This window comes from Gopherus evgoodei, chromosome 10 (assembly GCF_007399415.2).
Source record: "Gopherus evgoodei ecotype Sinaloan lineage chromosome 10, rGopEvg1_v1.p, whole genome shotgun sequence".
Classification (NCBI taxonomy): domain Eukaryota; kingdom Metazoa; phylum Chordata; order Testudines; family Testudinidae; genus Gopherus; species Gopherus evgoodei.
Window position 1 is genome coordinate 30,701,972 of NC_044331.1, and position 25,098 is coordinate 30,727,069.

The window sequence follows — 25,098 nt, forward strand, 5'->3', positions numbered from 1 at the left end:
AACAGGACAAAATGTTGGTTATCCTAGTAGCCCCCATGTAGCCAAGGCAGTTTTAGTTCACTAGCATTCTCCTTGCATCTACATTCAAAAGCTCCTGCCAGACCTGTTAACCCAAGACAGGGGCAAGATCCTCCATTGCAAACCAGTATCTCTTCGTCTAGCAGCTTCGTATTTGGATGAAAGATCATGCATGGAGGCTGTATAATCCATCATTAGCAATAGCAGAAAAGACTCCACAAGAAAACACTATACTGCAAAATGGGAGAGGTTCTTTGCATGGTGTCAACATCATCGGCTAGCCCTAGAGTATTCAGAGATCCTTAATATTCTGAACTAACTCCTGTCTCTGAAAATGTCACAGTTGCCTCACCTCCTTATGAGTACACTTGGCAGTTATTAGTGCCTTTTGCCTTTTAGTGGACAACCATACAATCTTCGCCTATCTGATTGCAGTAAGGTTTTCAAAGGGACTTATCAGAACCTTTCCTCTAGTAATGAAACCTGCCCAATATGGAACCTTGAGCTAGTCTTATCCACACTAACAAATTCCCCCTTCAAACCTTTAGCTTCCATGTTTCTTTGCTCACCTATCCATGAAGGTTGCCTTTCTGGTTGCAATCATCTCAGCCAGAAGAGTAGATGAGTTGGCGCCCTTATGGCAGTCCCTCCCTATATGGTCATCCGTAAGGATAAGGTCTCCTTGAGGTTATATCCTAAATTCATTCCGAAAGTAATCTTGGAATTCTGTCTGGCCCAGGTCATTCATTTTACCTGTCTTCCACCAGAATCTCCAGGCTACCAGAGAGGATGAGAAGCCCCACTCTTTGGATATTGGACAAGCCTTGGCCTTTTACCTGCTGAGGATGAAACCTTTTAGGAAATGTCCTTAAGTATTTGTCTCTTTTGCCAAATGTATGAGAGGAGAAGCAATCTCCTCTGAGATACCTTCACTTTGAGATGTTCCTATAGAGTGGCAGCATGGGGCTCTGTTCATACCTCTATGAAGTGTTACATCCTGGTACAAAGTTCTATAATAGACACATCCTTCAGAAGAACAGTCCTTCGCTCTGCAATACAGCAGAGTTGCTGACACCATCGTCCTCGATGAACACTGTGAGTCACCTCAAATGGAATACGCAAATGGACCCTCACTGGATGTCTGGTTATTTAGCTTGTTGCTATACAAGGTATTCATGGTAGAGAAGGAACTACAGAGGCAATTAGTCCATCTCCCACCTCCTCATATCTTTGGTTTGGCACATGAGGAGGAGAAGGGTATAGGTGCGGACCCAAGGACATTGCTAACGAAAAATCATCCAGACTCAGGTGTATAGAGTACATATGCACCTTGAGGAATACATATCTCAAAGAACTCCAGCTACTGTACAAGGTAAGTAACCAGGCTTTTTCACATATAGTGAAGAAAGATTTTTTGAAGATAAAACTTTGTCAGTAAATAATTTCACAACAAGACCCTATTACTTTAAATATTGGCCTGCTCTGCAGTACTGCATCACAGAAGCTGTATCTGCACGGGGAATATTTCTGATACCGTTTTTTATGTAGATAGTCACATTCACAAACACTTAGAGCTCTTTTCTTAATGGCTTTTGTGTAGTAATGTTACATTCAATTTTATAGATAGCCAAATACAAATTAAGCCCTCAACACCAGAGCTTGTATAGAGGTGATTGATGATTACTTCTAGGCTCTGTCATCTATTGCAATGAACGTCTGCTAGTTAAATGTGGCCATACAGAAGCAGACGTGATGTGGTCTACTAAAGATGACATAACTTCTCGTGCTATACTGACCTCATCTTAGGGTATAGTTTGGAACTCTTGTTTTATTTATAATTACCACGTATTCTTTTCCAATAGCAGGTTCCCAAAGAACTGCTAAAAATCTGATGGGAGGGATTAAAAACAAGGTTAAGGACCTGGTCTAAAGCCCATTTACTTCAGTAGTGTTTGAATCAGGTTCTTAAAGACTTGTCTAGATTTTTTAAATTCTTCCCCTTTGGCATGCTCTCTTTGAGCTCTGCTCCCTCTTAGTGATTTTGCAAAGAAATCTCCAACAGGAATCCACATGAAGCTGGAGTTATGAATGTTGTATCTAACCTTAATCAAGTTGATAGCTTTTTAATGCTAACTTTCCTCCCTTAATGAGAAATAAATCAGGCATTTCTCTGTATTTTGTTTTGCAAACTCTCCTCCCCTATACACCCATCTCTATTTTTTTTTAAGAAAATTTTTTTTATCATTCCTTAGGTAGCTTTGTGATTTACAGAAACCCATCATCTGATTTTTATCATCTATATATAAAGTGAAATTTGTAACTGCATTTCAAGGAGAAAAATATATTAAGATGTTTTAAAATGATGGGGAAAAGGCTTTGAAGAACTTTTCAAAACCACAAACTGTGCTGCATCAGTGAATAATTTGGGGTGGGGGGAACATCCTGGAATTTCCTTCTGGCAGAAGGAACCATTTGTTAATAATAATCCACCCTTGCAAATTGTTGGCAACTGTAATGAGTCTCCTTCTATAAATAATAATGCCCTGCTGTAACAGAGCACCATCCGTCTACAAGAACCCTATAGCATTTTAGAGATTACTACATTAAATACTTAAATGTATTCTGCAAAGTAAACCCCAAAGCTGTTTTGCTCTAGTTGTTCAAGGACCGAAAGTGAAGAATATTATTAATGTTTATTGTGGTAGAGCCTAGGGGCCAACCAAGAACAGGGTTATTGTGCTGGATTCTGTACAAACTCAGAGTATCAGGCAGTGACTGCCCCAAAGAGCTCACAGTCTAAAAAGACAAAAGGAGGGTGGGGGAAAGCAGCATGAACAATGTGATGGCAGCGGATAGCATGATAGTTCCATGATTAGTTAGAACAGGATAAGGTACATGGAAAGAAAAGTGAAAGGAGTGCCTGCTGAAGGGAAGAAGGGTGAGGCTGACAGGGCAGGGGAAAAGAGGGTATGTGGAGAACGTGTGGCATGAAGCTGAGGTGAAGAGACTGTGAGGGTGGTAGAAGAGGGTTGCAGCAAGCAGCCAAGCAGCAGGAGGCAGAGAAAATCCAGTCAAAACTGCAGAAAGTTCTCTTTGTGTACTTTGGCTGTTTCTACATCTGCTTCTACCAGCTGTAATCTCTGCTGGTTCCACCCTGCACTTTTTCCCCATGGCCACATGGTGGGAATAGACCAGGGGAGGGCAAGCTTTTTGGCCCAAAGGCCACATTGGGGTTGCAAAACTGTACGGAGGGCCAGGTAGGGAAGGCTGTGCCTCCCTAAACAGCCTGGCCCCCGCCCCCTATCCGTCCCCTCCCACTTCCCGCTCTCTGACTGCCCCCCTCATAACCCCTGACCCATCCAACACCCTTTGTTCCTTGTCCCCCTCCCGCCCCAACTGCCGGGACCCCCCGCCCCAACTGCCCCCCCAGGACCCCACCCCCTATCCAACCCCCCTGCTCCAATCCTCTGACTGCCCCGACCACTATCCACACCCCTGCCCCGACAGGCCCCCCGTTCCCCATCCCCTGACCCCTATCCACACTCCCGCCCCCTGACAGGCCCTCCAGGTCTCCCACACTTATCCAACTCCCCCGTTCCCCATCCCCTGACCGCCCTCCAGGATCCCCTGCCCCTTATCCAACCCCTAGCCCCCTTAACATGCCACTCAGAGCAGCATGTCTGGCAGCCGCGCTGCCTGGCCGGAGCTAGACGCTCTGCCACTCCACTCGGCAGGAGCGTGCAGCTCCGCTGCTCAGAGGTCTGCCCACACGGCTGCGTGGCTGTGGAGGAGGGGCCGGGAGCTCAAGGGCCGGGCAGGGTGGCACCGCACGCCGTAGTTTGCCCACCTCTGGAATAGAGTGACATATATAGACCACTACAGAAAGACTGTTGGTAATAGGAGCATTGTGGTGTTATGGATCAGTTCACATTGCACTCCCCATCAGTACTGGGCAGGGAAGCTAATGATCCAACCAGTGGATCAAATTCAGAGATGAATCCTGGTCATGTGCCACCTGAGGCGTGTTGCACGTATGCTAAGAAGATAGGAGCATTAATTTTAAGCACCGCAGTCATTAGGCTTGGTAACGTTAGCCTGAAGCCCTAAATGCCTCTGAACCCAAGATAATTTATTTTATAGATTCTGGAAAATCCAGCAATTGCTTTAGGCATGTTCATTTGTTCTGCATCTGCTGCTGATCCAAAGACATAGTAAATTACTATGTCTATAAATACCTTTTGATTTGAATAGCAACTTATAGGATAGCTTTTTCACATTACCAGTCATATCCTTTAGCTCCATGACAGTATGTTTCAGCCCTGTATGTGTGGGTAATACTATCTGCAGGCTAACACACTATTTATTATACACTTTCTGTACAGATCACCGGTACAGCTCAGCAAGTGACTGAATCCAGTTTGGGTGAGAGAAACACGACAGCCGGCTTTAGCACACAAGGTGATTTTATTGCTTGTTTATTTTGGGAGCAGGCAGTTGTCACTAAGGCCATGTTTATCCTATGGGTGCTACAGTGGCACAGCTACATTGCTGCAGGTATACTGACATAGGGCGTAGCGTGAGGGAAGGAGTTTATCCATCCATGTGTGCAAGCCATCTCCCTGAGCGGCAGTAGCTAGGTCGATGGAATTCTTCCCTCGGTCTAGCCATGTCTACACTGGGGGTTAGGTTGGCTTAACTATGTCATGCAGGAGTGTGAATTTGTCACACCCTTGAGCATGTAGCTATGTCAACCTAACTTTTAAGTGTAGACTGGGTGTTAGCGTGAGCTGTTTCCTCTTGTTCGTTCTTTTCTACCTAGAAGAGGAGGGATTTTGTCCCATCTTGGTCATAATAAGAAACACTTTTGTCCCAGTCACTCACTACTTTCCTTCTTCACAAACTGATATTGCTAGAATGGTAAAACAGGCACAGAAGAAAGCCAGTTTTCTTCTCCAAAGCAGTCTCCAAAGCTCTGTGGAGAGCTTACTTTGATTGGAAGCTTTCCTGAGGCTTTTAGTTGCCATTAAAGCACCATGCATTCCTGTGGCACTCTGTAAATAATATTAATAAGCAATTGTGGCTGCCTTTGGACAGGTACACTCACATCGCTCTTCCCTACTGCTGCTCCAGAAGACCAGGAATGAACCTGAGCTCTTTTTTCTGAAGGCAGATCTCTTGAATAGGGATCCTGAGCAGCAGCTGCACAGGGCCAGCTCATTCTTTTAACAAAGTTGATCAAGACAGCCTTTCTGTAACAAGTCTGATTGACATTGAGAGGTATTCACCTCTAGGTCAATGTCATAAATTCAGCTCAATGACCAGAACGTGTTACTACCTGATGGCTGTTCAGTAATGTATATGAAATGAGGTGATGGTCTCAGTCTAATCCCCAGCAGATAGGTGTCCATATCATAGCCAACATTAACACCCTGTAGGTATTACGTCTTGGCACCGTTGCTGACAATCTCAGAAGAGAAGCTAAAATTTTAACAGGTCTGAGGACTGAACTATCTTCTGTTATCTTCCAAAATAGTGTCAGAGTATGCTGACACATCAGTGTTGGGAATCGGGTACTTCCCATGATTTGTATGTTTTGTGGATAGCTAGAAGGCTTCAGTCTCCAGAGTGGTCAATTCCTCACTTTTCACTAGCACTAAATAGTCTTAAAAAAAAAAATTTGACATCTTTGTGCAGTGATGTTGACAATTCAAGGTGACCAGTTTTTATTATTAAGGAGGGGATGTTTACAAAGAGTTTTCTTATATACTCATAGCAGATATTTAATTTGTTTTATCAAAACTGAATTTATTGGGTCACTTTGATGAGCAGAATGTGTCTCCTTTCTGCTTTGTATTGAAATAATATGTGATGCTGTAGATGAGTTAAGAATCAGTGATTCAGTCATAAACATTTTATAGCTTTGTGCATATGTATTTATTATGTAGACATTACAAATGCATACTCTTTCTTTTACACGATGGGAGATGTAAAAGTATATGTGCATCTTTAAAAATGTAACTCTGTTACATTTTTATTAAATTTTGGTATTACTAACATGACAGAATACATACAGTGAATATAAATCCAATGTTTTCATGTATATTCTCATTTCAAAAGAGTTTCTGCCTCCAACCACAGGAATGTATTCCTTTGCATACTGAGAAAGAGACAAGGTGGGTGAGGTGATATCTTTTATTGGACCAGCTGCCGTTGATGAGAGAGAAGCTTTTGACCTTACACAGAGCTCTGCTTCAGCTTGAAAACTGTGTCAGCTTGAAAACTGTTCTCTCTCACCAAGAGAAGCTGATCACATAAAAGATATTACCTTACTCACCTTGTCTAATATCCTGTGACCAACATAGCTACAACAACACTGCATACATTTTACTTAAGTATATTATGCATTAACATGCTATGTCTGTGTGTACACTAGGTTCCCCCAATGCCCGCCCTTACAAAAATGTCCTGAAATAACCTTGCCACTGTTGTGAGTACCATGGTAAAGCATTCATTGTGCAGCTAGACCTGCTCAGACCAGGGTTAAATGATAATGGTAGTCAAGATGATGTTGACCAGCCTCTACTACAGCTTCCTCTGTTGGTTCCACTAGGGGAACTGCAGCAGTGGAGTGTAGCAATCATGAGAAAGTGTAAATAAGGCCCTTAAGTCAGGCTAACCAATGGGTCCAAACAGGGCCAGTGCTAGCATTTAGGCGACTTAGGCAGTCGCCTAGGGCACCAGGATTATTTGGGGGGCGGCATTTTGCTGGGGGGGGCGGCAGGCGGCTCCGGTGGAGCTGCCGCAGGCATTCCTGCGGAGGGTCTGTTGGTCCGCGGCTCCGGTGGAGCTGCCGCAGTCATGCCTGCGGACGGTCGGCCACTCGCGCGGCTCCGGCGGACCACCCGCAGGCATGCCTGCGGCAGCTCCACCAGAGCAACGGACCAATGGACCCTCCGCAGGAATGACTGCGGCAGCTCCACCGGAGCCCCGGGATCAGCGCGGGGGGCGGCGAAATGGCCATGCGCCTAGGGCGCGAGAAACCCTAGCGCCAGTCCTGGGTCCAAACAGCTCCAGCCAGGATACAGAGAGAGTGGGAGTGTCTGTTTGGAAGGTTTATACTATCTGATTGTTTCTGAATATCAAAAATCCAAATCCTGGAAAAGAGATTCCATGGTGAGTTTGGATACTACTTCAAGGTCTGTGCTCTGAGGATGGGATACAGATTTAACCCATTTACACATCTGTCTTAATATTTTAAAGATTTCAGATCATGACTTAATGTGATATGTTACAAAGATTTATCTTAACTACCCAAGTAAGAAGCTTTTGGGACGTTGTGGTGTATTTAACAAACATGCTATTTAAAAATGTCTAAATAAGTATTTACATCTCCAAACTTAAGTTTCAGTGTACCTAATACACTTTGAGCAGTAAATAATATGCATTTTAACATGTCTAAATAGATATTTACATAATTTGACTAATGTGTCCTTTGGCAAACTTAAGTTGCCTTAAGTTTATTTCCCACATGCCCTGGGGAAAATACTAGGTCTCACTTAGCAATTTTGAGTAGGGATGAAAAGTCCTTCATAAAATCTAGCCTTTTGGATATTTGATGACATATGCAGTAATGGCTCCTTCTCCATATCTTTGGAGTGCCAGAGTAAGCCCCCAAAATACCACAGCTCCCATTTGAAGTTTACAGTATTTCCTGCAGGCCAGGAATACAGCACTAAGAGGCTTTCTTTCATTTCAGCACTTCCATTGCTTCCTGCTAGCCAGACCCCAGTTGCAGAGGCACTTTACCAAACATTTGTAAACCTGCCAACAGATCTTATTGTCCCATCCCTCAACACACATATGAGAACCTGTTTACCTTACGAACATTGCTGGTAACAGCTATTACATGAAAGGGGGCAATCCGAGATTGCTGAGCTGAATGGAACAATTTATTTTAAGTGATGTATATTCTGTATATAATTGGGCATGACACCCGGTAACTCCTCCTCAGTTCTAGTCCACTATAGAAAAGTAATTGGTTGTATTCTGAAGTTGGGCAAAAAAGAATGTATAGAATGTGGTTCTTTATTCTCTTAGAAAATCGTTTCTGGCAACAAAGAGGAGGAAAAATACAGCTTTACGTAACACACACACATTTTTGTGTGTATATAAATGTGTGAGTATCTTGGAAGAAGAGATAAAAATCTCAGCTTCTAGTACAAAGGGCTTCCACAGTGATGTATATCTGAGAGAATGTTGAGCTTTCATCTGCCACGTAGAGACAAAGAAATCTCTGATAAGCTATACATTTTGTATGCTAAAGAGATGGTACAAGGGTGGATTCTTTTTCGAGAAGCTCTTTGATGTGTATTTGAGACACATGTGATGCCTGGTTACAAGGTGTTAGATACAAAACTAGCATTGATAATACTGGTAGGTATAAAGCTTTGATAAATGCCTTGGTTACTGAGTATCTGTGTAAAGTGTTATTGTTCCTACCACACACAATCCTTACAGCATTAAAAGAAATGTTTATCAAATAAACCAAAGGCACCCCACCCCACACTAACTGTAGTGGGAGAATATACTTTGGTATGAGCTTTATCAGTGAAAGAAAATAGATGAGAATAGCTCAAAGCATTTTGCTTAAAAGAGACTAAAAGCAGGAGGATGACTTCAGTCTTTACTATCCTGGCATTTTGTCATTTAAAATATTTTAATATATTGTTTTAAATCCATGAGTTGAACCATTAGATCATCATCTCTTTAGGACAAGGACTTTCTTCATGTTTTGTCTTCTACAGCACTGGCACATAGCTGGCTTAAAAACAGAATGAATACTAATAATGAGATAGACAACTGCAATATGATAATACTCCAAATGCCTTGTTTTTCAGTGTCTGTTGACAGTACCTCTCTTATGGTCTCTGAGGTTGCTGATATTCCAGATCATAGCTACTCTTCAGAGGATCTTTATTCTCTGGAAGTTCAGGGGTCTCCTCGTTCCACAGACCTTTCTCCATACAGTAAAACCCACAAAGGCGCCACAAACAGGAGCTGCACCAGTTTGGATCACAGCACTTGCTCTGGGTTTCACAGGACTAACTCACAATGTTCCCCTGATGAGGATGGCAGTTCCCGCAGCAGAGCCTCTATGAACAGGTCTCAAGGCCAGGAATATGAGAACTATGTTCATGGCAGAGCCTCAGACTGCTCCTCAGAGAATTTCAGCCCATCAGAAAGAGAATCCCAGAGCTCTGTTAGAGAAAATAAAACCACACCACCCTTGAAACAAGTGAAAATATGTTGTGGGGTCTTTAACCAGCCTGCTGCTGCACACACTCAGCCCTCTCCCTGTTCTGTGCCTGCAAGTACTTCATCACACTACGGCTGCCCCGAGAGAACTGCCCAGCAGCACTGCATTAGAAAATACGGCATTCCAAACATAGTCCGATCTACTAGTGACCCTGTATCATGTTCATCCAGCACGGAAGGTAAGTGTAGGCCACTAAGGCAATGTAGTATGGAACAAATCAAGCACAGCTGATTTATCCTGCAGCTAGTATTGTTGGAAATTATATCAAGTTTTGCAGCATGATTTACACATGTAGAATTTAGCTCCTTGTACATTTCCCATGTTTAAAAGTTATAGGCAGAGGAATGTGGAAAAAATGTACAAGTGTGAAATTAATAATTGCTGATCTTCATTGTATTGACCTTTCTCCACTGAGTCAAAAACCTACACCTTGGGAAGCGTATGAAGAACAGGTGCTTCTGCTAGTCTGCCACTGTCACACTGAACACCAAGACTAAAGAGTTGCGTGGAAGCTGGGGTACCATTCAGGAAAGGGGAGTGGCCAAGCAGACATACTTGTTGTGCAACAGGCCTGGCTTCTGGTTTTCCTCCCTGAGGTGGCACTGTCTTTGATAGGATCAGCAAGCAATACACTATTAGCACTGTCTCTAGAGGCAGCAGGTCCAGTATGACTGTGTAGTGACAAGATGGTGGGTCATTTTCAGAAGGATGGTGATGAGAATAACAAGGTGGTAGCGTCTGGCTTTCCTGCAGCAGTCTCTTCTGCTATAAAACCCCCCACAGGCATAGAGGGAGAGAAAGGGAGAGGTCTTGCTTAGCAGCTGCCGACTCTTCATAAAAAATCAGTTTGACTGTAAAAGAGAAAGTATTTGTTACAGTAGAATAACTTGGCCAAATGATAGCAGAGATGATATAACAGTCTATAACTATTGAAAAGGGATTGACATCACAAAAGGAAGTAAAATGTTCAGGGACGTTCAAAGGAGTAAAGCGGAGAAATAGATGGAAAGTAAAAGGAAGAAAAGTTGTCCTACCAGTGATAGCAGTTGGACTGTTGAATAATTTTCCAAGGGAACTGGGGAAGAGTCATTGCTTGGCTAATTAAAAGCAGAAGCAGACAAAACATGAGAAGAAAATAGTATGTAGAATAACCTTCCTCCGGCAGAATGATTGGACTAGGCCAGGGGTAGGCAACCTATGGCACGTGTGCCAAAGGCGGCATGCGAGCTGATTTTCAGTGGTACTCACACTGCCCAGGTCCTGGCCACTGGTCTGGGGGGTTCTGCATTTTAATTTTAAGTAAAGCTTCTTAAACATTTTAAAAACCTTATTTACTTTACATATAACAATATATATATTATAGATGTATACATACAATAATATATATATTATAGACGTATAGAAAGAGACCTTCTAAAAACATTAAAATGTATTATTGGCACGCAAAACCTTAAATTAGAGTGAATAAATGAAGACTCGGCACAGCACTTCTGAAAGGTTGCCGACCCCTGGGCTAGGCGATCTATTAGGACTTCTGCATCTTTAATTTCTGTGATTCTGTGAATTTCAGAGACATTAACATGTAGTTCTGTGAGCTCCCTGGAACAGTGAGTTAATGCACTAGCATTTTAAATCTAGAAACCTGGCTTCAAATTGCCACCCAGGAAATGTGTATCCTTAATCTAAAAATAGTATATGTTGGATTTCTTATATGTGAATGTTATTGTAATGCTGCGTATCTGGTAAGAAGCAGTTGTGTGGGTTAAAACTAGAGATATGGGAACTCATTTTGTTTAATTTCCCACCCACTTAACTTCATGCATTGGAAAGTTGTTCTGCTTAGCAGAGACTGTAAATAAAGTGGCAGAGAAAGATCTAAAAAGACAAAACCAATATGCACCTGTATGTAATGTATAGGAAGTTTACTTGTGCTGATCTAGCTGGTGGGAGATTCTTTCATCACCAAATTGTTTGTTCTTTAAAATTAAATCCCTTTGGAGAAATGGAGGAGTTTAAGTGAAAAGAAAGAGAACTTTGCAAATTCAACCATTTTGTAAACTTCATAAACAGTTTGAGAGCTTCAGAAAATCTCCAGTTCCATGGAGTTCCTCAACCCCAGTCATCACATCTGCTTGCTTTCCTCCCTGCAGGAGGGAAGAGGTTGTGGAACATTATTTGGAAATTACATAAATATTACAAGAAGTGTATTTCCAATAACATGTAGCAGCTGTTTGTATCAGCCCTTTCAGCTTCATCTTTCCTAAGGTGCTTTCTCTTGTGACAAACAGCTGAAGTTGGTTAGGCAGAGATAGCCAAAGATAAGCATTTGATCTGGATACTTCAGGGATGGGCTATGAAGTTGTAGAGTTTAACATGGAATGTTTAGATGCTGCAAATTGCAATCTGGTAATTGCTTTAGGCTGTACATTGTTCATTCAGTGGAAAAACTCCTGTGCAGCAGTGAAGGCCTGAGGCATATTGGAATTTGGGGTAGTTTCAGCGCAGGAGAGGCAGAAGATCTGCAGCCCATTCAAGGGGGTCCACACTCCTGGGCACACCACCATGCACTGGGGCATGGGAACAAGGTGAGAGTGGCCACGTAAGGAGTGGGAATGCTCCTTGCAGAATGGGGGAACAGCATTCAGCATGATTGCTGCAGTATCTGGCACAGAACTCTAGTGATGTTCCATGCCTGGGAAGGAGGATTCTATTTCCCATCTACCCATGGAGCTTCTTTGCGCCAAGTCCAGCTAGGTGGGATTATTGCAGTGAGGTGGATTCAGTCCAGTGAGAAGGGCCCCAATGGCTCTGTATTTTTTGAATTTGTTGGCAGAAGTAGGAAGAAAGCCTTTTGACATTAAAGCACACAGAGGTCCCTGCTTTCCATAGAGGAGAAAAGTAAGAGAAGGGAAAGGGAACATCAGCATCCCGATCACAAGTCTGTAGTGGAAAAATTTCCCCTAACACAGTTAGTATCAATTGGCATTCATGATAGCAGTATTAGCAGAAGGGTCAATGAACACGAAGATTTTTAACTATTCACTTTCCCATGTGGTGCCTCTTGGTCCTGGGAAGGAATGTTGCCCTGCCACTCTCAATGCTGTACCTTTTCTGGGGGTAAAGGGAGAACTTTTCAAGGAACACCAGTGTGAAATGTTTCATCAGCATTCAGTTCCCTTATTAGAAGTCTTTAAAATAACTATTTTTAAATATTTCCTTTGTTTTATACATTTGTTTTACTGTGAACCTACTAGGAGTTACAGGTTGTAGGCTGAACTTTATAATATTCCCATGAGGATGTTTGATTTGACACCTTTCTTATTCTAGCCTTTTTTTAAAAGATTCATTTCCCCCCCTTTATTTTTAGTTCCCGTTTCTAGTTCTCATGTGGCTGCCTCTGCTTGCCAGGACTCTGTAAGCTGTTTCCCACCCACTGGAAAACAAAGAGCGACAAGGAAAATTGACCTACAGTTAAAGCCAAAGGCCTTCAACACAATCTCCAAAGAGCGACCGCACTCTTTAGTAGACCTTAAGGCCTATAAAGACACAAAAATTTTGGTGGCTAAATTTTTGGAACATTCAAACTGTAATCTCCCTCCAGAAGTGCGTCACGTTGTAAACAGCATAAGATCTGTAATCAAATCTGATGAAAGACACATGGAAGAAGCCATCTTCAGTGCCAACATTATAGACCAGGTAGGACCATTATGGTTTTATAATAAGCATATTAGCACCAGTTCCCTGCTTGTGTCCTTGGTTGGCTTTAGAGTATTAATTTTGTCAAGCAATGACATATTTTGAACTGAACAAGACATGATTTGAAAGATGGCCTTTACGACTAAACTCCACAGAGCAGGAATTTATACCGATGCTATCCTTGAAGGTTTATAGGGAACTCTCACCTTATTTTTAAGCTTACTCTCCTCTCCCCACCTGTAAGGCAGGGGTGGAAAACATATTTGAGAACATAGGGTACAAAGGTTTGGAAACTGACTTGGAGCTTTTACTTCTTGAACTAATGCTCAGCTGCATTGTGCAGCAGATACATTTGGATGGCAAAAGAATGGGTAGATGGACAAGTGGTATTGGCATCTGTTCTGAAGGAGAACAGTGCTCACCCATGCTTCTGGCTAGAAGATGAACACCAGGTTTGGTTATTTTTTAGGAAGCTGTCAAATTCTAATTATCAGAATTAAGGAACAAAGAATCCCCACACCTTTGACTGAGGAATAAGTTTGGTTCACGTGCTTGGAAGAGACCATGAAAACACAAAGCACTGAACAATGCATGAAGCTTAATATGTTTTGTAATCTAAAGTATGATTCAAAATAAACCCTTTTTGGCCATCTAATTTTCTAATGCCTATTGGCCAAATTTTAATACAACTGCAGGATTGACCTCTTCTTCATTTTATAACTAAAATATCAGCTGTAGAAATGGAGCTCCCTTCTCCCAGTGGTTTGGGAGGCTGTCTGAGAGACATGCTACCCTAAATTGCCTGTAAGGTGCATGGCTGGGCAAGCGCTCAGGGAACCTCCTGCCCCAGCCCCAACCTGCTGCGGCCAGGGGAGAAGTGTCTCTTCAGGGAGAGAAAGCTGGAGGGAGTCCTCTCTCCCTGCCGTAGCTCCTGCACCCTAGCCCTGAGCCCCTTGTCCCAGGCTTGCACTTCCAGATGGCACCCTCACCCCCCCACACACACCCCAACTCTCTGCCCCAGCCCTGAGCCCCTCATCCCCGTCCCCACCCCAGAGCACTCACCCCCCCATCCCACCCCCACCCCCAAGCCCACACCCTCAACTGGAGCCCTCACACTCCTGCACTCCAACCTCTGTTCCAGCCCTGAGCCCCCTCCCATACTCTGAACCCCTCGGACCAACCTCTGTATTGGTGCACATAACAAAATTCATTCCACACATGTGTGGGGAAAATTAGAGGGAACACTGATGCTAGCCCACTACCATAAGATTCTGGGTGGAAAATTGAGGATATATAAATGGGAGCAACCCCATAGCATAGAGATCATTGTCTCTATCGCATCTGCCTGTTTGTCCACTCTTTTCCTCAGCAGTATGAAAACTTCCTGTGTCTTTAAATATGTGATATAGTGGTCATTAAATAGCATTGTGAGAGAAACTTAAGTGCTGTACAAAGTGTCCACCACTGACCAAGGCCTGATCGTAAGATAATTTGCATTAGCCTTTTGCTTGCTGGCGAATAGAACAAATTGAAATACAAACCTTACTATATCTAGTTACAGCAGTGGAAAAGCAGTAATATCCTGAGATACTTAAGAATTCCACAGTGACCTTACATCGTTAACATTTTTATTGCTTTGAAATCATTATCGGTCATTAACTCCCAAAGGTTAGAAAGCTGAAAACAGTATATTAGGGCTATAATGGAAAGCCATAACTTCTCAAAAAGAAAAATACTATAGACTGAGTGTTTTAGACAGATGATAAAAATCACACGCGTGGTTTCCATTTTTACTAAGTGTAGTTTTTGAGATCTGAGGAGACACATGGCTGCTTCAAACAAAGGGAACAATCCTAGTTAAGTTATTTTTCCAGTCAGCAAACATTAACAGTCACTCAAAGTCTAAGCAGCTCCATCAATCTGCTCTTGAAGCTCAGAGCCTTTTCAATAACCATTATGTAATTCAGACTTAGAGGTATAAATGGAAGTGACAGGCTACTTCACAAAAGAGAGACTCTTCAAGTGATGGTGAGAAAGAACACAAATTTTAGTTAATGGACGGGAAAAATCAATCTCTTTCCCTCTCCAAAACACACATGACCCTCTCCTCTCTAAGCAAGTGGATGGAGTTCATTGTCCCAAACTTATACCTGAGGACTAAAAGGTAAAACTGTGTTCTAAGAAAATGCCTTCCTCTCTATCTAATTCCCCTCCTTCATGCCTCAGCAGGAGTCACAATTCCATCACTTACTCTCTGATCAGCTGAGGCCAACCACAGCAGTCCTCTATCTCCCCTCTATCTCTAAAAGTCTGTCTGAAGCAGCATGAAGTGCAAGAGCCTGAGGTCACTGCAGCTTAACGCTGTTTTCCTGTCTAGCTGGACCCAGATCTGACCATTTGGAAGGCCCCCAATTACCGGTTTGTTCCCATATGAGAAGGGGGAACATATTTTCTTTAATTTAAACCAAGATTTGTTTTGAAGGAGGACAGTGGTTTCTGCATTCTTTGTCCCGGCGGCAGCTACATGGTGCTGCTTCATGGGTTGTCAGTGAGGAATGAAGCTGAGGTTTCAGCAGCAAAAGCACAGCCCCTCCCACTTGAAATAAAGGCCATTGGCTAGTGGTTTGTATTAGGATTTTACCTTCTGTGGGCTAACCAGTATTAGGTAACATTCAATAAAAGAGAGTGAGCAGAAAACTGCTACTGTAACAGAAGTGACTGAATCTTTGCAGTGAAACAAACAGCTCTTATCCTCAAAAACAACATGGAGTCCTTGTGGCACCTTAGAGACTAACACATTTATTTGGACATAAGCTTTCGTGGGCTAAAACCCACTTCATCAGATGCATGGAGTGGAAAATACAGTAGGGTATAAATACACAGCATATGAAAAGATGGGAGTTGCCTTACCAAGTGAGGGGTCAGTGCTAACGAGCCAATTCAATTAAGGTGGAAGTGGGCTATTCTCAACAGTTCACAAGAAGGGAGGAAAAATCACTTTAATGAGTTCAGTGCAATCAAGGTGGCTCATTTCAAACAGTTGACAAAAGGTGTGTGTATCACCAGGGGGAAATTAGTTGTGGAGTGACCCATCCACTCCCAGTCTTTATTCAGACCTAATTTGATGGTGTCCAGTTTGCAAATTAATTCCAGTTCTGCAGTTTCTTGTTGGAGTCTGTTTTTGAAGTTTTTTTTGTTGAAGAATTGCCACTTTAAAGTATCCTGTCTCCTTTTCCTCCGCCTCCCTCCGTGCTCCCCATTTATCAGGTAATTACAAGTTCCCAGCAGAATGTGAATACCTCTAGAAAACGACTTCAAGAAGATCTTCACCTTCAGAGTTGTGGTGCTCTAAGTTCTCCAGGTGCCTTCTTACGCAGGTCCCACATCACTCGCAGTTTAGAGCAGGACAGGCCACACAGTTTGATTGGCATTTGCCGGGAGACCATCCTTTGACAACAGTTTACAGGTATGCAGAAAAGCTGATTCCAGCAAAGAGAAGAGTCCAGCACACGGAGAAATGCAAATAATGGATGGCTTAGAAAGGAAAAAAAGTGTCTTCCTTTGGAATTCCACTTTTTATTTAATAGCAGAACACCACCACTCTTTTTCTGAATGTAAATTTTTAAGCCCTGCATTTTGCAAAATTTAAAGGGTTATTATTAAACTTGTAACAAATGTTTTTCCAAAAAAGATATGCATTGATTTGAACGCATTGATGGAGATGCTGCTGCCATGCAGCATTTCCTGAAAACCATCACCAAGAGACCTTTTGTACAACTTACAAGATGCATTTATTTAATGTACCTCAACGGGTTTTAACTATCATCAGTGTTTTAATAAAAAGTATTTCTGGACTTTGCTTCTGCAAAAACTGATTTGATTAGAAATACAAAGATTCACTCTTATTATAGGAGCATAGCTGCTTTTGCTGGTCCCTCTCTTTCCATATCTAAGTGTACATAGGTTTCATGACGCTAACCTAATTGTTATTTTCTGCTAGAGCTGTTTTGTTTCTCAAATGCCCATTGCCCTTTTAAATTCTAGTAAAGGCTGCACTGTGGTTTATTTTTTGCTCTTCTGAATGCTTGTGAGTTTGATGGTTTGGGAGATGCCATTATAAATTGAGGTCTAAATTCACTATAAATTACGTCTAGCAGGTGCACTATGGACAAAGCCATTGCACTGCTGGAATTGCCTAAAAGCTGACTTACAAAACCTTTCATGGCCAACCGCTGAGCTGAATCCAGACAGGGCTACCTGGGGGAAGCACAAAAAGGGCAGTTTGCCCTCCTGCCTTGTTTGAGAGGGCCCCCCAAATTTGGGGGGGGGAGCTGAGCCAAATTTGACGGAGTGGCATTGCATCATGGGTAATATGGGAAAGTGACTCCCCCATCCTGGCCAGGCTCAGATCCTATCATTGCTACTATTGTCATCATCAGCTGGCAGGTCTGAAGCCACCCAGAGCTAGGAGTAGGGTTGTGGATACCATTCCCACCAGCGGAGGGGCCAGAGCTCCTCTCTCCCTGTGAGGATGGCAGCCACTCCACTGGCCTGGACCCTTGCTAACCCTGCTCCCCATTCCCTCCCATGTTAAACTCTTTCATTATCACAGTAATTTTGGAAGGGAAGGGGGCTCAGTTTCAGATTTTGCCCTGGGCCCTGAAAAATCTCTTCAAAACCCTGAATCTTGAGGGCCTAATGGGATGCCAAAGATGTATCATCTTCCTCTGATTTGGTTTATTCCATTTGTTAGCATGGATAATTTTCTTCTAGTAGTTCTCCTGCATTAAAAATTAGTCTAAAAAAACTCAACTAATACCAATACTAACAGCAGATGGTGCCTGCCCGGTCTTTGTTAAGAACAAAGCAATGCGAGCTACAACTCGGCAGAGATAGGAAAGGGCATGATCAGTGTTCTCATAAGGAATCCAGTCTAATGTGCAAAATTTTAACTTTTGTAAACACATCTCGGGGGTTTAATTGCTTGGCTGTTTTCATTTGTGTCACTCTGAACTTGGCAGACAATCTGTGAAAAGGTCACAAGGCTGGGTAGCTGGAGATGGAAAGCTTTAGTTCAGAATGTGGGTTTGTCAATCATCAATACCGTTAATATTTTAAATTGATGCTGCTTCAACTACATTCACATGAAGCTACAGTGACATCCAGTGGCAAAAAGTTAGGGTAATTGCAAGCATCCATTCACTATGAATTCTGCAGATATACCACCTACTATAATTCTGACTTCAAGGCAGCAGATAGATGGATTCCAACTGCCTGATTCTTTGAACTGCGCTTAGAAATAGCCCCATTTAATTCTTCATCTAGGAAGATTGTTGAATTCAGTAAACTAACTAACAGAATAAACAAGATAAGCAAGTTGTCTTTATTACTCCAGATTTATTAGTGATACTAGGGTTAATTCTTTCCTAAGGTCAGTTGCATGCAATGTATGTTACCCCTTGAAATCCTAAAAAGCTTTAGTTACTGCATGGTATGGCTTCTAAAGTCACAGTGTATTTTTCTTCAAAGCCTTGTCCCCTTCCCCTCCCAAAAAATCAAGACAAAGTTACATTAATGAACAATTTCTCATAAAGAATACAACTTTACTACTACTTATTTTATCTATACACATTCTAATACTGCTGTTGATGCTAGTTCCTCCTCATTCACCAGAAAGAAACGTTCAGAACAATGCCTCAGGAACAAGAATGTTTTTATAAAAGACTAAGGATGGCTTTCCCATTGTGAGCTAATGTGAATCAAAGGGTAATAAAAAAATATTACACAAACCATGGAACACATTTAAGTATCAGAAAAGCAGTTCTGTTAGACCATGAAAATTAAAAATAAATAAATAAATATTTAGTTTTGTGGCATTTATTCTTTATTTAGCATCAGAAACACTTCCCTGTTCTTTTGTTATACACTTATAGTCACACCTTGCTATACTTACCATTATGACAAATGTAACATGTAACTACAAAAGTACTACAACGGTTTTACTTTACATTAGAATCTAATAGCACACATTCCTAATCCCTGAAATTTTAAAATGCCATCTGCCCTGGATCAGCTTTCAAATTACGCAATATGCTGTGGAGGGACCATTACATGGGACTTGGATATTTTTTTTTAAATTGAGGCTGCTGTTCAGTTGCTTATCGGTGCAGTAAATGTTCTGCCAACTCATTCTCACATTATCAAACATGACAGACAGATGTACACCATGCCATATGAAGATTACAAATAAATATGTATAAGTTTCAATGAGAAAAGAGTTTAGAAGATGTTGCAAAATACTATGTCTTACAAAGATTTTGGGTCAGTGATTATTGTTCTTGATAAAGATGATCATCACTTTTTGGCAAGGGAGAGACTCTTGGCCATTCAGTTTGTGAAATCTTCAGGTCCTGTTTCAAAGCCTTTCATTCATACAAAATACAAAATTCTTCCTTCTTCTGTGTAGACTTCAACTTTGATGGAATCATTTAGTTCTTTTGTTGAAAGAGACAGCCTCATGTGCTAGATATACAGGGGTGTCTCTTGGCCAGTTAGAAGCCTGAACATTGCAGCTGGCATAGTCTTCATATGAATCTGTCAATTGATTTACATAAAATATAGTAACAATTATCAGTTGAGAATCACTAGGGGCCTGATGCACATATCACTAACAGCATTCATTGACTTCAGGGGAGGTTTTCCTGGTTTCTACCTAGAGCTTGGGGGAGGAGGAGTTTGTTTTCAAATGACATGATATCAGAATAGCAAAAGCAATTGAAAACCAGCTGCTATTACTGATTTCATCCAACCACCGCTGTCCAAGCTAAGGAAATTAGCCAGGAAGGAAATCTCATGTACATGAAAATTCACCCTGCCTACTCAAATATTGACTGGCACTGGATTTTCCTCTCTCCGCTCATCCAACACAGTATCTCTAACATGGAATGTGAACCTTTGAACATTCAGTTTAAACTTCACCACCCACAATGTTCAAATGCATTCAAATTTAGGTAAAGCAAGTTCTCCCACCCCCATTCCTACTAAATCAGCAATTTACAAGAAATATCATTTTTAAGCCTGTTAGCAAGGGTGATTGGACTCTGATAGGAGTAAAGGTGTCAAATAATCAAAGGAAGCATCTGGCAGTAATCCTGGTAAATACTCAGTAGGAAGAGTGGGAGGTAAGCAGAGATTTCATTTAACATTGTTAAAGGACATGGCATTGTATGAACAAACTAACTGGTGGTTTCTCTGCAGCTTGAGGTCTTCAAACCAATTTTGAAGATTTCATTAACTCGATCCTGGGATAGGGGTTATTATAAAATTGGATGGGTGGGGTTCTGTGGCCTGCCTTGTGCAGGAGGTCAGACTAGATGATCAGATTGGTCCCTTCTGACCTATGAGTCTATGAGTCTATAAACTTTTTTGCAGGTATTAGAAACAACCAACCAATCAACTGTAGCAAAATAAGCACAGATGGAGCTGCCACTTCAGATTTTACACCAGGAGATGTATTGCTACAATACAAGCGGCAAGGAACCAAGTATGGTTGTAGATAGCAGTGATCATTTAAAAATAATGATAATCTGCACTTGTCAGCCTATTTTAAAAAAATCAGGCACTGCACAGTCAGGCCAAAGCCTTTTATAAATGTACAATTACTTAGGACAGCTCAAACTCTAGCTGCAGTAGTCCAAAAATCATAAATTACCTGGGCTATGTTTTTAACTGCTATAGCCTTCCATTGAAAGATTTTTATATACACAGACTACTCGGAATTAGTGATAATCATCTCACCACTGGAAGTAGGGCTATGGCCCATTCATAAGGGGTAAACTGCCACCTATAGCCCTCACCACCCAGTGCTTAAACACTGATTTACCCCTTTCGTGTGCGCCTTGGTGGGGAGCACTAGCTCACCCTAACCAGAGGGCGGAAGGAATGTGGATGCAGGGGCCACTATAGCAGGCCCCAGGGCTGTATGATGTGTGAATTCCATCACCCCAGCCTTGTGGTCTTCCCTGCACAAAGTCAGTTAACTAAGACTTTGTGAAGGAAGAGTTATGCCATGGAAATACTGACCAGCAAGTTAGCACGAGCATAGTGATGCTATCTGAAATTCAAAAGGGATGAGAAGGCACGTCACCAACACCCATCTTGTTTATCAGTCACTAGTTTCGCTAAACATGGTGAGGAACAGACACATGTTTTACTCTCCTACTCCAATTCCCTAATCAGAGTCAGAGAATCTCAGCAAAAACATTAGTCAGTCTTAATTGCTCGCCTCGCTGGCTATCAATTCATTTTATGACTGGAAAATCTAAAACAGAGATGCAGACATTTTTCATAGCTCTTGGCTATACAATGCTTGACTGAGATTTCTTCACCTACCTGAATGGTTGATGTCTGACTGCAGTTTCAAATGCCAGAATCAGTCAGGGAATTCTTTCTTGAAAACCAATGGTAAAATGCAGATAATGTAGCCACAACTGCTTTACTTTTATGGTTTGATGAGGGCGTAAGAGAGTGTTAGTACCAGATTGTTTTCAACAGGAGCCCAAGTATATATAGAGAGATTCTCACTAACCTGTTTCAATATTTTGATACAGTATTTTAAATTCAGACGATTCTTACCTCTCCCACTGAGTTAGACAAGGCTTGTACTATCTTCTCGTGAGCAGTGGCCACAACACTTTGCCCATTGATCTCAATAATGCGATGTCCTACTCGGACCCCTCCCCGTTCTGCTATTCCACCTCGCATCAAGCTGCAAATCTGGCAGGCAAAGTCAGAGTGTAATTAGAGTTAGCAGTTGTGAAGCTGTAGCAGGTCTCTAGGAACTGGGCAGACAGACAGGTTAGTGCTGCCTGAGCTGGTGCACTGAAGATAGCAGTGCGGCTGTGGTGGATCTGGCTAGCCTCCTAAGTATGTACCTAAGGGGTTGGGTAGGATTGTATTCCGGTGCCGCTACAACCACACTATTTTCAGCATGTTAGCTCATGTCCATCTACCTGTGCTTAAGAGGTGTGTTGTGATGACTCCACAAGATGTGACTAGAAAAATAGAATTATGATTAGGCTTTTAGAGGTTTGTTTTGTTTGCAAAAATTAAAAAAAAACTGTCACAATTTTGCCCTTTATTCCTAAGGCACTGGAATACACAGGTCAGATGGCTTTGGGATCGATGACTGTGTACAGATCACCCAGTGAAATATAAAACAGTTGCACTATCACCATGGCAATGAAATTTCAGGCCTGTGCAAAAAATAAAGAAAGACATAAATAAAAAAGACAGAGGAGGATTGGAACCTTATGAACAATAGTTCAATAGCTGATCTCAAAGCAGGCCAAACAGGGAGGGGAAAAAACCCAAAATAATATATGTTCCTTTTGTCCATACATATGCACACTCCAAATTAAACCTTAGCCTAGATTTTTGTTTATACCACAAATTAATCCTTCCAAAATTACATGGTATTTAAACGTGTCTGTAGAAGCAACTAAGTTATGAATGAGAAAATGTTAACTGCTAAAACATCCAAGCAACATGATAAATTGAAATAACATTTTGTTGGGTGTGTTTCCTGTGAGAGCCGCTCCTATTGCTGAGGTGCCCCTTGTAGCATATGATGCAAGGGTTGCCGTGGGAATTTCTCTCTGGGTACATTGCATCTTTAAAACTACTACATAGCGCCACATCAGCTCCATCTCCAGGAGGAAGATTCCCTAAATCAGTGGTATATGACTTTATGCACAAATCAGACCAGATTATATTAAAATATGCTTTTCTCCATGTAGTCCAAGATCACAGAGAGAGATTCAGTTTAAATAGAAGGCTCCAGGGAGGCCACCTGGCATCTTTCACAACAGAACAGGTACAGCCAGGGTGTAATCCAGTGAACCTACTCATAGGCGCTGACTCCGGGGGTGCTCCGGGGCTGGAGCATCCACAAGGAAAAATTAACAGTTGCTCAGCACCCTCCTCCCCGCCCCCACTTGTCCCCCTCCCTCCCAGCGCTTCCTGCCCCTCCGCCACTAACAGCTGTATGGCGGTGCTTAGGACTTTCCCGGAGGGAGGGGGAGGAGCAGGGACATGGTGCGCTCATGGGAGGAGACGAGAAGGGGTGGGGACTTGGGGGGAAGGGGTGGAATGGGGGTGAGTTGAGGGCGATGCAGGGGTGGGACCAGGCAGAGGGGAAGTCAGCACCTTTGAACATAGGAAGAACAGTGCTAAACTATCTTAATGGTTCTCACCCAGGGGGTATGCAGAAATCTTCCAGGAGGTACACCAACTCATCTAGATATTTGCCTGGTTTTACAACAGGCTACATAAAAAGCACTAGTGAAGTAGTACAAACTAAAATTTCATACAGAAAATGACTTGTTTAGTTTATTTTAGAATTATAGGGTAAAAATGAGAAAGTAAGCAATTTTTCAGTATTAGTGAGCTGGGACACTTTTTTGTATTTTTTGTCTGATTTTGTAAGCAGGTAGTTTTTAAGTGAGGTGAAACTTGGAAGTACACAAGACAAATCAGACTCTTGAAACGGGCACAGTAGTTGGAAGGATTGAGTGCTAGTGTCCTAGATCACCACTAATGGCAAGAAGATAGCTTGACATCCTTACAGATTGCATCATTGGACTCCCCAAGGCTGGCAAGTACAGCAGAAATTTTGTGGGTGATGTATATACTTGGCCATAAGAATTGACCTGGGACTATATTCTCATGTACACAGGCCTCTGATGGAAAAAGAAATGTTGATTATTTTATGGAGTTGATCAAAGCTTTTCATATTTCAAAATTTGAAAAAATCTACTTTTAGATTGAGCCCCTTTAGATTGAGTATTCAGTTATCTTTCTTCCTGTCTTCAGAACAAATAGAGGCGACTTTTAAAAAATCTGTCCTAAGTAACCTGCAGGAAACCTAATGACCAATTGTAAGTTCTGTCACTGCATCTATTATTTTGGTGACAATTTAATATATATTTTTGACTGCAGTTGTCTATAGCCTTCCCTTGCAGAAGGTTGTAGTAGTTTGTTTTTTGATAATGGTGCCATTACTACCTGGGGACCTTAACATAATGCTCTCCTCTTAAAGGGACACTCTGTTCACATTAGATCCAAAATTTAGGATTAGGTAAAAAGCAATAATAGCAACAGAAAAATTACAGTGACTGTTTTCTCCCAACTGGAAACAAACATCACCCCACATTTACAAGACCTTTCTCCTCTGAATTTTACTCTGTTAATCCCTTATCTTCAACTGAGTTACTGTCCATTTATGCCAGTATGAGAACAGAATAAAAATCTATTGTTCACATGCAAAAGCCATCATGTGAATTAGAAGAACCCAACAGATAAATGAATTAGAAACTTTCTGTAAACAAAGATGAAACTGACCAATCTAGCCTTTTCCAAAAATCAGAAAAATGCAATAAAGTAATCAGTTAATAGATATTACAATTTAAATTCTGTTTAAAAAAATCAATGTGTTATTAGCAACATATGTGGAAAAGTTTTTGCTTTTCATATGTATTTAACTTGCCAGTATCCCTTTAAATCTAAAATGAAATCTTTCACCAAAAAAAACAGAACAGGTTTAAAAGGTCACAAAAAGAAATAGAGCACCAGGGCATAATAATTATTTAAATGCTGCAGTCCTTAATCAGACTAAATTTCCATTGCCACATAAAGACAGAAAGTCACTTAGTGCTGAATGCAGTGAATCTGCTAAAGAACACCCATAGGAACCATTTGAATGGAGGAGATTTTTTGCCAATATGTGGTTCTGGAGGTCTTGTTTTAGTGGTGAAATGGTGATTGTGGCAGAGTGGGCTATTCAGGTCTGAGTCCAAATGTGATCTCTATTTGTACTGTATCCTCCATTTTGGATTAGCATATCCATTTTGTGTTATATGCTGAACTCCTGTCTAACTTTGCCCAAAGCAAGGTTACTATGATATATTGCAGTCAGCTACTCTAGCCAGGAAAGGTGCTCCGTGCCTTGGTGAAGGACAATCTCTAAGAAGCCATCAAGACAATATACTAGAGCCATTTGAGTCAGATTC

General features: G+C 41.8%; 2 protein-coding genes across 5 annotated transcripts in view; one reads left to right on the plus strand and one right to left on the minus strand.

Moving 5' to 3' along the window:
* FAM189A1 (family with sequence similarity 189 member A1) overlaps window positions 1-18,310 on the plus strand; it is a 406,051-nt gene extending 387,741 nt beyond the window's left edge. For 3 of the 4 annotated variants that reach the window (XM_030578098.1, XM_030578099.1, XM_030578100.1), the window contains 4 exons: window positions 4,401-4,476; window positions 8,916-9,512; window positions 12,702-13,030; window positions 16,298-18,310. In XM_030578098.1, the coding sequence (XP_030433958.1) occupies window positions 4,401-4,476; window positions 8,916-9,512; window positions 12,702-13,030; window positions 16,298-16,483 (1,188 nt within the window). In that variant the 3' untranslated portion in view covers window positions 16,484-18,310. Of the gene's footprint in view, window positions 1-4,400; window positions 4,477-8,915; window positions 9,513-12,701; window positions 13,031-16,297 lie in introns of those variants that run through there. The other variant, XM_030578101.1, reaches the window with a different exon arrangement.
* A 143-nt stretch (window positions 18,311-18,453) lies between these two features.
* Window positions 18,454-25,098, minus strand: part of APBA2 (amyloid beta precursor protein binding family A member 2) — a 229,658-nt gene continuing 223,013 nt past the window's right edge. Inside the window, 2 exon segments of the mRNA XM_030578097.1 lie at window positions 18,454-19,624; window positions 21,665-21,805. Coding sequence (XP_030433957.1) covers window positions 19,553-19,624; window positions 21,665-21,805 — 213 coding nt within the window. The 3' untranslated portion in view covers window positions 18,454-19,552.